The sequence below is a fragment of the Chelonia mydas genome, chromosome 18, assembly GCF_015237465.2.
Source record: "Chelonia mydas isolate rCheMyd1 chromosome 18, rCheMyd1.pri.v2, whole genome shotgun sequence".
Taxonomy (NCBI): Eukaryota; Metazoa; Chordata; order Testudines; family Cheloniidae; genus Chelonia; species Chelonia mydas.
In genome coordinates this window covers 21,130,274-21,147,451 of record NC_051258.2, presented here as the reverse complement: position 1 = coordinate 21,147,451, position 17,178 = coordinate 21,130,274, and the positions used below count along the sequence as shown (strand labels likewise).

The window sequence follows — 17,178 nt, the reverse complement described above, 5'->3', positions numbered from 1 at the left end:
TGTAATGATCTGCCCCAGCCTTGCTTCAGTCATGGTATCTGGCCCAGGAATCTTCAGCTACAAGACAGAGATTCTCCGTCAGATGCATTCGCAATAAATGAGAATTAGTGAGCGCTGGCATGTCCTTCTCTGGCATACTCTCCCATTTGTTAAGGTGAGCAGGTGCCACTTTATCTGTCTGCAATGGCTAGTCTTGATACGACGGGTCTCAGACTCTGCAGCCAGACAATGGACAGGACTTGTACTGAAGAAGCCTTTGCCCTGAATAGCTGAATCAGTGTGGGGTTTGTGCAAATACCTAAGCCCTGCAGTATTTGGAGGTAACACAGGTAGAAGATACTCATGTGTAGCTGCCAGTTTTGGGATAAATTTTATTTCTGGCTAAGTCAGCAGTTCACTGGGCGTGGTATTGGCATCGCCTACCGCTGATGTTATCAGACAGCATTTGTGATATAAATCCCTGCAGTCACAATCCTATTATTAAAGCCCCAGGTAGCTAAAAAGGAGGGATTAGGTACAAGTTCCTGATTCAGTGTTTAAAATAATTATTCAGGGACTTAACACACAGCCATTTTCCATGAAATAATAAAATAACACCGGCCAAAAGAGGAGCTGTTTCTGCAGTGCTTCCAGTTCTCTGTACTATTGTCCCTCCATGATTGAAAAGAAATCCCTAATGACCAGAGAAGCAAAAAAATTGCATGTTTGCACGATGAACTGCATTGTCCTCTATCTGTGCTCATCTTACACGACAGTGATTTACCACTTACCCCGTCCTAGTCGAGGAGGAATGTGAAAGGTTGAAAATTAGCAGTGGGCCTGGGGTTTTTTTTTTTTTTGTTGTTTGGGTATTTTGCAACAGCGACTGTACTTTTGTTTTTTTCTACAACATTATTTTGGAAACTTTCTAAAATGAGACACACAAAAAACAGGCGATTATTTTAGTTTTAAGGAGCAAAGAAGGAGAAAGTACAGTAAGGCAGTTGCTTTGTTTTTGTATAGAATAGACACATTTATAAAAATGGCACTAGCGCAAGATTGCTTTAGGGACAGTGTGCTAATTTTCCACCATGAAAGTAATTTTATTATGTTTTAGCATTTTACTTCTTGGTTTTCTTTTTGATCATCAGAAAGCTGTTCTCCGTGGTTTATGTTTGGAATATTCAAACACTAATAGGTTGCAGTTTGGTCAACTTGTTTTGATTAATGGGAAGATAAAGGAACTTTAAGGTTTAATGTTCATTTTCAAATATCATATAATTTAGTAAGCAATAATGACCGGGAGGAAAATCCTTGTTTGTTTGTCATATTTGCTGTGGATTTTCCGTTAAGATAAAACACTTTAATATCTAGCAATCACTCTGGGGCAGGTTCCATTTTTATGTCTTTATGATTAATTGCCTAAATTTTCAATCCTGATCTTCCAAATGCCCCTTCATTGGCTAGAGGCATGAGAACCAGAAAAAGAGCAAACATAACTCACAAAAGAAAATGGATTTGCAGGGCTCTGCTCCATGTCGTATTGTGCCATCTCCCATCTGAGGGCTTTAATCTCGCCAAGCACTTCAGCCCTGACCCATCGAAGTACTTAAGCATGTGCTTGATTTAATTTAAGCACAGGAGTAGTCCCAGGGATGTGAATAGCACTACTTGCATGCTTAACCGTGTTAAAAAGGAGAGGTACACTTCTCCAAGGCCATTATGGGGAGTCTCCACTGGCCAGATTTGGGAGGCAGGAGCTGAGCACCACCTATGAAGTGTGTAGCTCATCCCTAGACTGGGTCGCAATGTCAATGCAATGGTCTCCCCACTTCTCCCAGCAGAGATGGGGCTGGGGCTGGGGCCATGGAGGATCAGGCCTGCTCCAGCTGTAATGAAGGAGCAGCACTGTTATTTCAGCCTGTGATGTAACCGTGGTGAAATTGGCCCATTTCCCAGGATAGCTCTACGGTGGACGGGAGCGAAGTTCTCATTCAGGAACGGCGGCTGCACATCGGGGTCCACAATGGCTTATGCTTCGTTCAGACGCCTCAGGTGGTGGTGGTGGTGCCAGAGGCCGAGGTGGCTCGGGGGCGCTCAGCCAGCTTCCACAGGAAACAAGACCTCAGCGCCAAACCCAGGTATGAAGTGAAAGGACCAGTAACGGCTGAGGAGTGGCTGGTTTCTGCTGCTTTTGGCTGCCCTGTGGTGCTCCATGTCACTCCTCTTGTCAGTGGCAGATGGGCTGCAGTCCGCAGGGCTAGAGCATCAGATGGCCTTCCTGCCTGCCCTCCCTGGATTTCAGTTCTGAGCAATCAGAATTGGAAAATGGGCAGGGCTGAGGGAGAAAGCTCATTACCCAGCTCTGGGCCCCATCCTGCCTGGCGTTGAGCACCTTCCCATCTCCAGAGGGAGCTGAGGAGTTTGCAGATTCAGGTCCTGTCCAACCCATGTCTCTATGGGTCAGCAGGGCTCTGAACGACTCGTCCTTTTCTTAAAAAGCCCCATGGTGTTTTTGAGGTGGAACAACCCCCAACAACAAGTCTGGGTGTTCGAGAGAAGAATGTTTCCCAGGGGCTTGTGGTGGTGGGCCTAGTACAGTTGAGCCATGTTCTTTGGGCTTTACAAAGCCTTTGCTGTTAAAATGTCAGTGAATTAATTGAACTCATCGTAGGAGTAACTCTAGAAGCACTTTCCCACGGTCTGTATCAGGTTTGCTCTTAGATTGTAAGACCTTTGGGGGAGGGACCATCATTTTGTTCTGTGTTTGTACAGCACCTAGCGCCATGGAGTCCTGGTCCCTGGGCCGGGCTCCTAGATGCTTGCACAATACAAATAACTTATAATAATTTCCAGACCTGTGCTCAATGCCACGCAGTACCAACAGAGCACCAGCAAGGGATGCAGCTGGAATGAATCAGCTGGAAGCTAATTTCTGCAGGACTATAATAAACAGCCCCCATTTAATCTGTGGTTCTGTTACATTCTAACGCAGCATGGTAGGTCAAGCTCTGGTTTTGAGAAGCCGCATTCGTTTGACCGAGATGGTCCGTCACCCAGCATTCGCAGTCGTCTTCCAGCTGGAGTATGTCTTCTGTGCACCAAGCGGAGCCGACAGGAAGGTAAGAGTGAATGTAACACTTACGAATAACTGTTTCTGCTACCCATTGTGTCCTGAAGGATCCAAAGTGCTTACAAACTATGCATGTACAGCATCGCTGACATTCCTTAACTAGTCACACAGCATATTCTTCCAAAAGACCACAATAGCTTCTTGACGCTGTTCTGTTCATCGGTGACATTTTTAGCCTTTCTGTGATTAATTATTAAAGAACATAAATCTGTACCTGATAGACCAGAATGCTATTGTGTAACTATATATTCTGACCAAGTTTTACAATCCTCTGTTACCGAGACAATAGACAAATGGCACCTTCTGAGCAATTCTTGGCTGCTGAATAATTAGTGCAGGTATTAAAGACACATGCCATCTACTGAAAAACTCCTTAGGAAAAGGTGAAGATGTTGAGCCCCTTAAAGAAAAATTGAGTAGTTTCTTGCTAATGCCTGGCTTTCTAACTTCTGAAATGCTGAATTGTACTGCATGTCATCTAGCTGGATAATAATTTTAGCTCCTTCAGCCCACTAAACTAGTATTCTCAGATTAGATGAGAGGAAAATTGAAGAGACAGATATTTGCAACTCAAAATTATTGGTTACATTTATTGTAATGAAGCCATTCTTCTCAGAACTGCATTGATATTTTGTTTTATCACCAGAACAACTTAAAATTAAGCTCAGAAACAAGTTTGTAGAAAGTTTTCAATGGAGAAAAGCTCTGGAAATGATAGACTGTTGAAAGCTTGACCTTCTGGTAAAGTGAACAAAATGATTCAGATAAAAAATATACATTGTGCGACATCTGTAATAAAGACAACTTTAAGACTGCATTACAGTGCAACCTTTTATACACAGTAGATGCACTGATAATTTATACCATGGGAAACAAGTTTTCAAGAATCTTGAAAGAAACATTTTGGAGCCTTGTGGCTCAGAGCTGTGTCACAAGTTTAAGGTTTTCCAACCCCCATGGTAAACTTATATACACTAAGCTAAGGTCCCCACGAATATTTGTGATGATTTACAGCTGTTTCTGAGTGATACACACCGTGAGTTATATGTTAAATTTGGTTGCTTTCAAGTCTTCTCTGAAATATTTAAGCCGTGGTAGGCTGTTTTGGCACATACTGCTCCTCTTGTCTTGCTTTTGAGGCTGTGCGATACTTCATAAATTCTCTCTGATGGAATGGTTTCATCGTAACAAAGTACTGGATTCCAGTTAACAGCCCGACAAAGTTCTTTCTTCAGTACAGAGTGGAAGTCAAGTGTTCCAAAAAGGAAGATGTGGTTTTTCCCAGAAATTGCTGACATTGTAGAACAAAAAGACGTTAAGTCCCTGGGGCCCAAAACTCTCATTGACCTTAATGTGTGTAGAGCAGGCTCTTTCTTCGTAAAACTTTTGTTATTTCATAAGGTGCTCTTGATTTGGGCACCTAGGGTATATAGGCTTAGAATCATAGAATATCAGGGTTGGAAGGGACCTCACGAGGCCATCCAGTCCAACCCCCTGCTCAAAGCAGGACCAAGAGTTCTCTTAGGAGTTCTCATCTCACACACTCCAATTTCAGCAGTGGTTGAGTATTTAATTCAGTTGATAAACCAAAGAAAGCACAAGAGGTTTTACTTACTTACATATCACTCCCTATTGATGATTATTTCTAGCACATTTAATCCTTTTCATTAATACAAATGATCACTGGGTCTTAGCTCTTGAAAATGCACTTGGTAATGCTCTGGTTTTCCTCCCTGTTGCTTTTCCCCCACAATACATCACTCTTGAATAGCAATCTACTTATGCAGTAAGTGCATTGATGAAAGAAAAACAAAAATTTGTTCTTTTAAAAATGACTATTGACTAAAAATCTCAAATTTGCAACATAACAGAAATTGAACACAGACCTGAAAAAAGGCACCCTAATTAAATGATCCTTCAAAGAGCGTACAGCAGACTTATTTCTTTTGGTGAAAATTCCTAATGAAATTGTGATTGCTAATTATAGATTCCTCTGCTTTTATTAATTAAATTATCTGTCTTAATCCCTGTGTGTCTCTGGTCTTGCAAATTGGAAATTTTGATTATATTTGTTATTTTAGCCTACAATATTCTGCAATTAGCAGCTCTGACTTGGAGAACAGCTCCGATTGTCTCATGGTGAAACTATTGAAACTTCTTTATTTGTTAACCAAAAGGTCACTTTTTGCTTTGTGACAGCAGCAGCATCTTCATGCTCCTGCTTGGCATTGCATGTCCTCTTCCTTCAATCCCCAAAACCCCTCAGGCAGTGGCTTCTCCTTCACTCTCTAAACAAAGTCCCAGAAGATAAGAACTTTGGGTTCCTAGTCTTCAGTTCATTCTCTTCTGTTAACTTTACAGGCCCTCAGTTAAATATGGAAGTGGCTTTCTATTCCATTTTATTTTAGGTGCTTTTAGGAACAAGTACAGTCGAGGAGCTGATTGGGCCTTGACAGCTGAGTTGCTTGTTTGGAATGTCACTTACTTCACCACCTGGAGATAGCTATTGTCTGTTTGCCCATTGTACCATTCTGCACGTAGGCAGTGGCTTGAATGTAGTGCTCAGCTGGCCCCCCAGCATCTCAAGCTGCCTCAGGAATGTCTGGGCTGCGGGATCTGTAATGGAATCCTTTGGTTGCTAGTGAAACATGGAAACACTGATACTGTTGGTAAGAGTCACTAACAACAGTCGCTTCCACTCTCGTGCCTAATCGGCCTTCGCCTCCCTCACAAGATCTCACCATTGCAAATAAAAGTGCAGTGGCCCTTCTCCATGGGTCACTACAGATATAATGAAAATTGTCAGGTCAGGCATCCTATGAATGCATGATTTCTCAGAGGATTTGGTAGTGGTCTGAGGGTGTCGTTGTCTGCTAATCAGATCGAGTGTACGAGGCATTGAGAATAGAACTCACAACCTGGTGTGGCTACAGTGTAGGTTGGAGAAAAACTGCACTAACTCTGCAGAGGAGGAAGAGAGAAACTATCACTGTTGTTGTTCTGACTCTTGGTAAACATTCTGATGCTACAGGGCACCAGGAGAGAACCCAGAAAGACAGACAGTGAGCAAAGGAGCAGGGTCAATAGCTCAGTCACTCATGGATGTCAAAGAGGGCATATCTAAAATGTTCCATCCCATAGAAAGAAGCTACCCACACGTTAACTTTGGATGCCAGCCATCACTGGACCTGCCCCTAACAATAGGCTCTCAGGCCAATTTGATCCTTTCTTTCTATTGCTCAAGTGAGTGCTGAGTGAGGCTAAATGTTAAAAGCTGTTTGGGCTTATTTGCCTGTTAATATCATTGGGCACCGCAGCTCTGTACTGTTCTGTACCCCCTTTGATTTGCAAACTAGAAAGTAGAGCTGGTCAAATTAAGAGTTGCGAATCAGATTAGCTGGGAATTTAGTTGCTTGTTCTGTCCTTGAATGATTCATGCTCTTGACATCTGTGCATGAATCCATTCTTAAGTATTCTCTAGGTAGTTTGGACAAACAGTTTCCAGCTTGTGGGTTGTTTGGTTTAGCTAATCTATTCACTATACATTATATTTGGTCATCCAAATCACATGATGTTGCTTGTTCTCCATGTCTGGGCCACTGAACCTTCTTAGAAAGGAGATTAGCAAATAACCTCTCATGCACATAAAAGTATGTATATGAGAATCAGCCGTTCCCCAAACACCCTTGTGAACAAAACCCATTCGCGTCAGTCTTTTTAAGGAGCGAATAGTAAGGTGGCAGGAACATGGCAGAACTGAAGAGCACTACAGAATTCGACCACACGTGCATAAACACAACTTTTCCGGATTCACCCCGCTCTTCTAGAAAGTGGTGTTTGTTTCTTACGGCTTGATCCAACGCCCACGGAAGTCAATGGAAGTCTTCAGCAGGAGTGAGATCAGGCTTTTAATGTGGATCCCTTTGTGCTAAAGTCATAGCTAATCGAGAATCTGACTCCCACCTTGTGTTGATCTAAATATTTAATGTTATGTTGGAACATTATAAAACCTTGAGCAAAAATTGTACTCGACTATAAAGTGTCTTTCAGAATCAAACAATAGCTCCTTTTGTAGCTCACGTATTGCTTCTGCAGAACTATTTCAGTCTGTAGGGTAGAAAGGCAAATATCGCCCATCAAAATGACAAAGTGCTTTTTAATGGTCCCACATGTAATGTGGCACAAATGGGCTTATGAAGTCTTTCTAATTATATGTTAATTTTTTCCGCTATAAATGGAGAAACCTAGCCTGCAGCAGTCCTGGAGTGCTCTGGCAAGCTCAGTTGGAGAATTTCAACTTTGAAAAAGCGAATTCTTCTTTAGGTTTTAGCACAAAATGGAATTTTTGCACTATGAAAATAGTTCATCCTTTCTTGGTCCTTTTTTGAATCCTTAACTCCATGTGTGAGTTTAAATCTTTTATTGTTCTGAGGATTTCAAAAACACAATTCAACGACTTTGGATGGATTCCCTGTACCAATATTATGCATGCTAGCATACGTTTATTGGGATAAGTGCACACATTTAAATTGTTTCATCCAGTTTTTTAGTCCAAATTCTGGAGCAATGCAAAATTGTGGCAAGCAGACAGAAAGCTATTCATTACCATTATTGTCTTTAACGCTGAGGAATTCCATGGAATCAGTGATGTAAATGGGGATCATGCAATAAATTCCTTCCCACACCAACCCCATGTGTGACCATCTCATACCCCGCATCATGAGATGTGATTGCCTGGTCCCTAGGCACAACACCGAACTGGTGCACTGAGTTGATTTCAATGGGATAAGACTTCACATTATATTGTGTTGGGGGGGATGGGAATGGACGTGAGCTTCTCCACCTATATCCTGAATAGTAAGCATAGGCCATTTCCAGCAGTAGGACTTTGGGCAAGATGCGTAAGTGATCTGATGCAATGTTGCAACCATGTTCTTCCCTGCGTAGATGGTAGTTTTCACTCCTTGAAATACCGGGTAGGATAAGTCCAGTTAATGCTATATAAATGTATCCTCCATTAAAGATAGGAATCTCCCTTCGGAATTCCTTCAGCTTTGTCTTCATCACCTGTGTTGGTTGCTGTGCCTGGACTCTGTCTCTTAGCAGCCACGCTTTGGAATAAAGGTCTAGGCTACCCCTGTGAGAGCTCTCAGCAAGGTATGGACACCGGAATAGGTTTGCTTACTGCAGTCTTCCATTTTATCCCAGAGGTCTTGAACCTGGAGGGTTTGAGTAACTGGGACTCAGGCTGTGGTGGGAGCATTTGAGCTTCATGGAGAGTGGAAGAGGGCTTGGGAAGCCTTTAGGTTTTGGGCGTTGGTTCAGTGTGAATGGATTTTAATAATATTGTGTGCATGTAATTAGGACCCATGATGGGTTCATATTTAATATACATAAATATGTAAAATAACAAATGAGTCAATCTTTGGAACTAAAAAAGACCCGTCTAATACTTTTATCACAAAATGGGGGCAGGTTTGGCCTACAGTAGGTTATATTTATAGTATCTAAATCCAAAATAAGACCATTTTCACTTCTTTGGTGAAGAATGTAGCTTTTGTGTTTTTTCCATATGGAAAAGCTCATTAATGCAAGAGCCTCTGTTACAAGTGCAACCTCCTGTAACAACTGCGTCTAATGCTTTAATAGAAGGTAGCCACAAAGTATTGCTAAAATGGCCAGAACCATCCAATGCTTTGCATTGCTAACTCATTGTTAGAGTGAGAACACCTAGGTTTGCATTAAAATGATTCCGCCCTGTTAGCCAGCACTGTCTGGAAGAGCCATTTTTGCCTTATTTTAGTAAATTGAGACCCTAATGACTTGGATAAAGATGATCGAATTCAGGGAGACAAGGGATTTTTAAATGGTCTGTTTTGCATGCAGTGCCTGAGGCAGACAGCAGGGGAGTCTCATCCTGGTGGACTGATAAATTGCTCCTCTTGCCCTGTTCCATGTACGTGGCCTGCCTGTCTCTCTCTCTAGGGCTGGGGGATTTCTAGCACATGTTGTGCAGGCTGTCACCTACAGGGATCCTTTACTATTCCAGCCATTAGTTTGTAGTAAGAACGTGCAGCTTAATCAATAGCAATTGATTTGTTATGAGTCCCTAATTGTCCCGCTAAGATGATTGTGAGAGGGTCATTGATAATGCAGTAAATGTCATCTCTCATTAGAGCTGTCCAAAGGAAAACTGGGGGGGGAAATGGATATTTATATAAGTGACACATGCCCTACTGGCAGATGAGATTTGTATTGATTGGGAGAAGACAAGCTGAAGAGAACCATACAATTGGAAAATTAGATATTGGATTCAATGAATTTAAAAAATTAAAACCCGAGGACCTGCAGAGGTCTGGGTATTTGAATGCAGATTTTTATTTTATTTTTGTACACTGATAAGAAACTTAAATTTATTTGAGTGAAAGTCCAGTTCTAGGTGTAGTTTAAAAAAATAAAGAATCAAAGTGTATTTAATTCTGGAAGAAGGTACCAGACTGAGAGCTCTGTCGGCTGAAGTCCCATGCTTAGCCATGGAACAGCTACAGCACGAGCAGCAGGAGCTGCATGCTTGTCCTACATTGTCTCCTTACCAATGTGCTTTAAAGCTGCCCTGGAAGGAGCACCTTTAGGAGATCAGTTTAGCCTCCATGGCTCAGTCAGTCCATGCCCTCAGCTGAGACTGCTAACAATTATGGTAGTGCTTTTAGTGATATGGTCCCTTGTACAATAGGACGTGGGCCACAGTCTCATCTGTTTCTGTCCATCCAGAGACATTCACCCAGTAACTCAGCACCTATATAAATTCCAAACTGATACTCTCAGAGAGCTCAGAATTTCTGCATTTCTCTTCCCACGTCTCAAATGGAGATTTTTTAATTTAGCCTTTAAATATTTTGGCTAGACTGGGTGGCTCAAGGAAGCTGGTCTCAGATCTAGTCCTGAGGGCCCTGAATAGTGTGGTTATGATATCTTCTGGCTGCTGAGACAGCTTTGTCTCCTTACCCACCCAGTGTTGGCTGACTGCTCACTGCTGATGTGGGCTGACTTTGAGGTGAAATGCTCCTAGTTCCAATATCCCTGTTGCCTTGTGCAACCAACAGAGATTTATGAATACACCTAAAATGCTGCTCTGTATCGTGCCTGAAGCTTGTGGTCTTTGAGGATGCTGGTAAATAACAGGTCTTCAGCCACAGTCTCCACTCTCCTGTGACTGTTTGAGAAGGGTAATTCATTGCAACTTCCTGCCCAGTTCATAGATTTTGTTGCTAGCAGAATAAACCCAGTTGAAAAATGGAGTCTTTGCAAACTTCTTTGAAGTCTCTCTGTCCTTGTTGTCATTATGTAAGTGCTGACATTGTCCTGGGCTCTGAACAAGGCACAGAATGAGGAAACCCCTTCCCTAAAGAGTTATCTGGCAGCACTGGGGAGATGAAAGGGAGATGTTTAAGCTGCATGCCTCCAATGGATGTATTACATTCAGAACGAGGCTGATGGGAAGTGGGCATTCCTGTCTGTGCTTCAAATCAAAAAAGAAAAGAAGAAGGGTGGGAAAGCTGGGCCAATGCAGGTGCTTTTAAACGATTCTGAATCCCTTTGGCATGCCCATGGCAATGTCCCCTCCTTTCAGCTACCACTGCAGCAAATTCTGTACCAAAGAGGCTGCTTCCCATCTCCCCCCTCCTTCTCTCCTGCGTGGTGCACCGGGATGCTGTCCACGCCACTGTCCTTGCCTATGAACTCGACACACATAATTCAGCCTGGAGTGTCAACTCATGTAGCACACAGGTGCTACCTGGGCAATCCTGAATCCTCTGCCGCTCGCAGAGCCTCTGTCTGTGACTTTGACATTGCTAAAGGGTTACTGAGCCTGAGACGGGATTAGCATCCATCTGACATGCTGGTGTGCCGTAAACTGCACTGATGGGAACCGTCAAGCCAGGCCATCAATGGCTTCAAAGTGAACCCAATTAACCTCTGCACTCCCTTTATGCAGAGCGGTTGATCCCAAAGCTGATTGCCATGCTAATCGCAGTGTCCTCTGTACCACGATCAGCACTTTGCAGGGAGCTACAAGAGGGATTTCAGTCACTGACAGACCTGTAAGCTTGTTTTTTTACATACCCTTCTATAATGTCTGATTTTAAGGGGAAGCTTTTCAAGTGATTGTCTGAGTGGAACCCGTTAGCTTCTTTTTAGAATACATTTCCCACCTTGGAGGACATGGCTCAGAAGTATACTGTTTATACTGCCATTTCAATGTGGGAATTAAAATGATTTTTAATGGTCTCACTGGTTCTTGCAGCAGAAAACAAATCTCCATCTCTGTACAGGCAATGTGTCGTCGTGGGAAACACAGTCCCAGTGATTATGGCGATGATGGTAATCCCTCAGCAGGGTCAGTGCTAGCGTTCCCATTGTAAACCCTTCTAAGCAAAGTCTATGTTGGCTCTGGACTGAAATTTGGCCAGATAGTCGTCGTGCAGGAGAAATGGGGCTGTCATTTTTGAGAGCGAGGTATGGAAAATGTTACATGCTGTTAACCAAACAGCCTTTCCTCCTCTGTTTTCGGATTACGTCACAAAGGTATGAAGTGCGGTTATCACACAGCCTGATTGCCGGGAAATGTTGTATCGGTAGCACACACTTACGTTGTGGATAAACTGGATTTGTACTTGGGAAATAAAACGTTCTAGGGACAAATGCGGTCCAATGGTTAAAGCAGGGAACTAGGAGCCAGGACTGTCTCCAGCCACGCCGCTGAGATTATATGTGACCTCAGACAGCTGATCCTGTTCATGCAGATGTTCCCAGTGACAAAGTATGAAGACGAGACGACAAAAAACTTGTGCTAAATCTAAGCACAGTTGTCTCTGACTAGCAGGTAGCAAGCTATTCCAAGTTCTCCACGAGGCCTCAGCAGCTCCTTTTCACGAAGAAAGATAATATTGGTACTTCTTTAAGAACCTGCAAATTCAGGGATTTGAAGAGAATTTTTTACGTTATGAGCAAAATGTGGGGCTGGAAAGACAGATAGCATGCTTCAAAATAGTACACCTCAAAATTTTGTTGAGACAATGGAAATTATGGCTACAATATTGAAGTCACAAGGGGAAATACGTAACTGAAGGGAAGAGCCCTGGGGCAGTGGATGGTATTAATTTTCTCTATATTGCACTAATACTGGAGTGCTGCCGTTCACAGTCGTTTATTGTGTCCCTCCTATTTATTGTTGTTCAGCTGGAAAAATTACCCTTCTGTGTTGGTAGACGAGAGAATATGGTATCTCGCCTCTCAGTAAATATAGCTTCCCTCCTGTATCCTAGGAGCATCCAGCCTTCACATGCAGAGATTTAGGATTTTTCAGGTATGCAATAGCAGTCTCTTCAGTAACAATAATTGTGTGTGTACATTAGTAACCGGTATAGGCCTAACCATGTGGAGTAGTTGCGAATATTTGCAATGGTAGTGAGATGGGAGGCTAATTTCTTTTCTAATATTCATGGGTTGTGCAGAAATGTATATGCATCTGTGTTCATTTTAGGTCATCGCTTATGATGTGATGCACTGTTCATTCTGAATATTGATTAGGGTTGAAAGCCAAACAAACAGAAAAGAAAAAGGCTGCAGACAACGTGCCTGTCACTCTGCCTGGAGATGATGAGGTTCCGACGAAAGATGGCTAAAGACAGACGATTGTTACCATTCAGTAGGCAGAAAATGGCTAATGGCCAATTCCTGTTTGATTTTGGGTTGGATGACAGCAGTCTAGAGTGGCACAGAGATAGAGTTATGGCACAACACCAAATGCTCTTCATATCTGTTTATTTACTCTCATATATATTTTTAATCCTAGGCATTGTCCATTTCCTCTTTGACGAAAGCAGCCTATATGCATTCCATCCGATGGACTGTTTGGAATCCTTTGCTGGACTCGAGTTCCACGGACGTGATCTTACCACTGCAAGGAAGCGCCCAGCATAACCCCAGCCATGTGTTAGTTTACAAGATGCCCCCCACCAGCATGAGCTCTGAAGAGGTAAAAAGAAGCTCTTCTGAGCTCTCCTTTAGCGAAGGTGCATCAAAACCACCCTACAGGTTTTCAGTACACACACGGCACAGAGCATTCTTGTTGGTTTAAAAGCTTCGTACAAGAATCTTGCTAAGTAGCCCAAACCCAATGCAAACCAGCCACTGAGTGAACGCACATGCAAAAAGGAGGAAGGATAACGCATCAGAAAATGCACATTGCTCACTTATTATGTCAGCTGTTTGGTGTTCATTATTTATATGACATTCATGCCAAGTGCACTGTCATATACGTTATAAAATTATTTATTTTGGCAGTGTCTGGATTTTTGTGCTAGGTGATGTACATAAAAATAGCAGGTGGTAGTCCTTGCTCTGAAGAGCTTACAGTTCACTCTGTATGATCCTTCACTTCCCTAGGAGCTGTCCTTTAACATTAGAGAGGCCAAAGGGAAACCACCAATGTTTGGGTGGCTTAGTAAGGGTCTGTGATTAGTGATGCAGAACAAGCACCCGTCTCTGAGAAAGATGCTTTCTGTACAGAATTCCATTATAACACTAAACTGGGTCCTTCACATTCACACACTAATGGGGAAAAGTCATGACACTGGAGTCTATTTTGTATCTTAACTATAGATTGCGTAGAGAGTGAAGATATGTGTATGTTGCTTAAACTTTGTTAAACTTCACACAAAGTGTGGGGGCAAGGAGAGTTTGCAAACATGGTTGAGTGGTTTTGCTAGTCCATTCCGTTGCACATACAGTCTTTTCCCAAGACTTTTTCTGGCTCTAACTGGAAAACCTCAATGAAAATCTGTTCACCGTGCATTTCATAAGAATTGGGAAAGGGTGCAAGCTTTTGACAAATATACTGTTACAGATGATTTTCTAATTTTAACGATAATCTGGTGGCCACTCTTGAGATATGAACCTCATTGAGAAGGCAGAAGGTGCTAAAGAAATTAGTTAGTCCTTTGGGTCAGTTTTTTTATCCCCCCTCATGTCTCTCATTTTAAGTCTTTCTCCTGCATTTGAGCGTTGGCAGTTTGAGAGATTAGGAACCAGATTCTGCTCTCAATTACAGCATGTAAATCCATAGTAGAGGCTGCTCCAGTTTTACAAAATAAAACGAATAAAGAATGAATGTTGTGTGCTGTGCAACACAGGCAGAACCATTCAGGCAAAACAGAAATGGAGAAATAATAGAAAAGAATTGAAATTAGCCAACACAGGGTGGGCCTTGGAAGGAAATGCCTGGGATGGGATCGGGTGCCTGGTTCCTGATAAGAATGAATCTATTACAGCTGGGGGTTGAGTGTATATCATTATTGGCTGGTGGAAAGATTCACGAAAGAGAGCAAAGTAGCTAAAATCTCCCCTTCTTTTGTCTCCTGAGCTAGAAGAGTCTCATGCTAGTTGCTGAAAAGGATATTTGAATGCTATTTTACATTTAGAAAGGGTTTCTCTAAAAGGGAGTTTTAGATAGAGAAGATTTTGATCTGCTTTTAATACAAGAACACAGCAGTAGAACAGTCTAGTTAGCAGAATCACACGGAAATGTGCAGTGTGCCTTCTTGGGGTCCAAAGGGTTTTCCATCTAATGCAGTAATGGGGAAACTGCTGCTCGTTTTTGGTGGCTGCACTGACGTCAAGGACCATTTGGGGAATCCTGTTGTAGATTAATGAATTTGTTCCCCCAAAACACTTGCCAAGATGTTGCATCCTTCTGTTTTTATCCAAACCTATTTGCTAGAGTTCTTTCCTAGTGCTGGTCTGGTGGAAAGCCAAAGTTCATTCTTGATCTGGTGGACAGGTTTACAAATAGACCAATAAAAAGAAAAGGAGTACTTGTGGCACCTTAGAGACTAACACATTTATTAGAGCATAAGCTTTTGTGAGCTGCAGCTCACTTCATCGGATACATTCAGTGGAAAATATAGTGGGTAGATTTTATATACACAGAGAACATGAAACAATGGGTGTTACCATACAGACTGTAACAAGAGTGATCAGGAAAGGTGAGCTATTACCAGCAGGAGAGCGGGGGGAGGGAAGGGGACCTTTTGTAGTGATAATCAAGGTGGGCCATTTCCAGCAGTTTACAAGGACAGTAGGAGGGGAAATAAACAAGGGGAAATAGTTTTACTTTGTGTAATGACCCATCCACTCCCAGTCTTTATGCAAGCCTAAGTTAATTGTATCCAGTTTGCAGATTAATTCCAGTTCAGTAGTCTCTTGTTGGAGTCTGTTTTTGAACAGACCAATGTGTGCGAAAAAGCACACAAGCCACATTGTGATGCTGTAACATGACCAGAAACTGAACTAACAAACTGTAACATAAAGCTCTTTCTTCCAGTCTGTAGGATCAGAGTTACAGTTCTGGTAATTAATCCTTCCTACCTGAGCTTTGGAGGAAAATTTGATGATAATTTTGGAGTTTAGTGTCATTCCACAACCTTCGTGCCTCAAGGAAAATAACTTTCAGACTGAACCAAAGCTTTCTGGGAACCCCATTTAAAAAAAATTATCTGTTGATAGTCCTGCTGCCATATGCCTTGCCTTACAATTTCTTATTCTAACTTTATTGGCTGCCTGGCAGTAGAGCTCTTTTGATTCCAGAGAGCGGGTATGGAGGATATGCACAGAGCACAGTTTTTTCTAAATCTGTTTAAATTTCAGGTGAAGCAGGTTGAGTCTGGCACAGTCCAGTTCCAGTTTTCCACTGATTCGGAGGAACATCTTGGGACTTCTACAAATTCCTTAAGTAACACCAGAGAAGAGCCGCGATGCTCAGCGAAGCCGTCCACACCATTTCTGAGTGAGTATTTTCCAGATTGGTGACTTGTAAAGCACATTGCCTGGCTTCAATCTCTGCTCAAAAAAACCCAAACACTGAACACACAATACAGAAGGCATAGAATGCACCAGCTACGGTCGTGACTGAAGTTTATTTTAATTTGAATTGGTTAGTGGGATTCTCACTCCCTATGCTGCTTTTAAGCTTGCAAAATTCAACTGTGACAGCATAGAACTTGGCAACATATTGTCTGTGAGACCCCGGTACAGTGTAGGAGTTGGTTCACTGCTACCCATTGCCTGGAACAAGAGCTGTGCAAGGCCCTGGGGCGGAGAGAAAAGGAAACATTTTTTACTTAACACATGACTGGCCTGCGGAACTCACTGCTACAAGATATCTTTGAGGCCAAAAGCTTAGGAGGATTTTAAAAAGGACTGGACATTTTAATGGACAATATGAACATCCACAGTAGGATAAAACTATGTAGACAGGGTATAGCCCCACATGCTTCAAGGTATAAAACAACCACTGCCTGATGGGGATTAGGGAACAATAACTCCAATGGGCAGGTTATTCCAGGATGTGTCACCACAGGATCTCTGACACCTTCCTCTGGAGTGTCTGATCTGGCTATTGTCAAGGCAGGGTACTGGACCAGGTGAACCATTGGGATCATCTGGTATGGCACATTCCTATGTTGTGTCAAAAGGGATGAGGTACAGAAACAAAGGACCAAATCTTTCCTGCCTAGATCCTGCCTGGTGATGAGAAGTTTGGGCAAAGTCTCTGTACCAGATCAACAAGCTCAAGGCCTGACCACCACTGTGCAAAGGACCTGAGCGTGTGTTGACCATTCCCAAGTTCTAGTCCCAGATGTGACACTACCTTTGGGTACATCACTTCCTCTCTGTACCTCAATTCTCCATCTTAAAATCGGGGATAATGATTCCATCCTTCCTTCCAGGGGAATTATGTGGCTAATTCATTGACGTTTGTAATGTGATTGGAGAGCCTTCAATGAGAGGTGCTTTTATTGTGCAAAGTACTAAGACTTCACACTAAGCATCTGTGCCTGGGCTCATGCACTGCAACCTGTCCGTCCCAGGGGAATAACCAGCCTGTCAATAGCATGAGGTTTTTGTGAATGTGGGCTACTAAGGGACCGTTTCCTGTTGAACCTGGGAGAAGGAATTTGCAAGGCAGAAAGTCTCTGCAATAAAGTTTTCATCCCCAGTATCTT

General features: G+C 42.6%; 1 protein-coding gene across 15 annotated transcripts in view; it reads left to right on the top strand.

The window, feature by feature from the left end:
* Positions 1 to 17,178, top strand: part of NPHP4 (nephrocystin 4) — a 100,411-nt gene that overhangs the window by 36,868 nt on the left and 46,365 nt on the right. For all 15 annotated transcript variants that reach the window (XM_037881238.2, XM_043531811.1, XM_043531809.1 and 12 more), the window contains 4 exons: positions 1,939 to 2,120; positions 2,975 to 3,101; positions 12,969 to 13,151; positions 15,821 to 15,959. In XM_037881238.2, the coding sequence (XP_037737166.1) occupies positions 1,939 to 2,120; positions 2,975 to 3,101; positions 12,969 to 13,151; positions 15,821 to 15,959 (631 nt within the window). The remainder of the gene's footprint in view (positions 1 to 1,938; positions 2,121 to 2,974; positions 3,102 to 12,968; positions 13,152 to 15,820; positions 15,960 to 17,178) is intronic.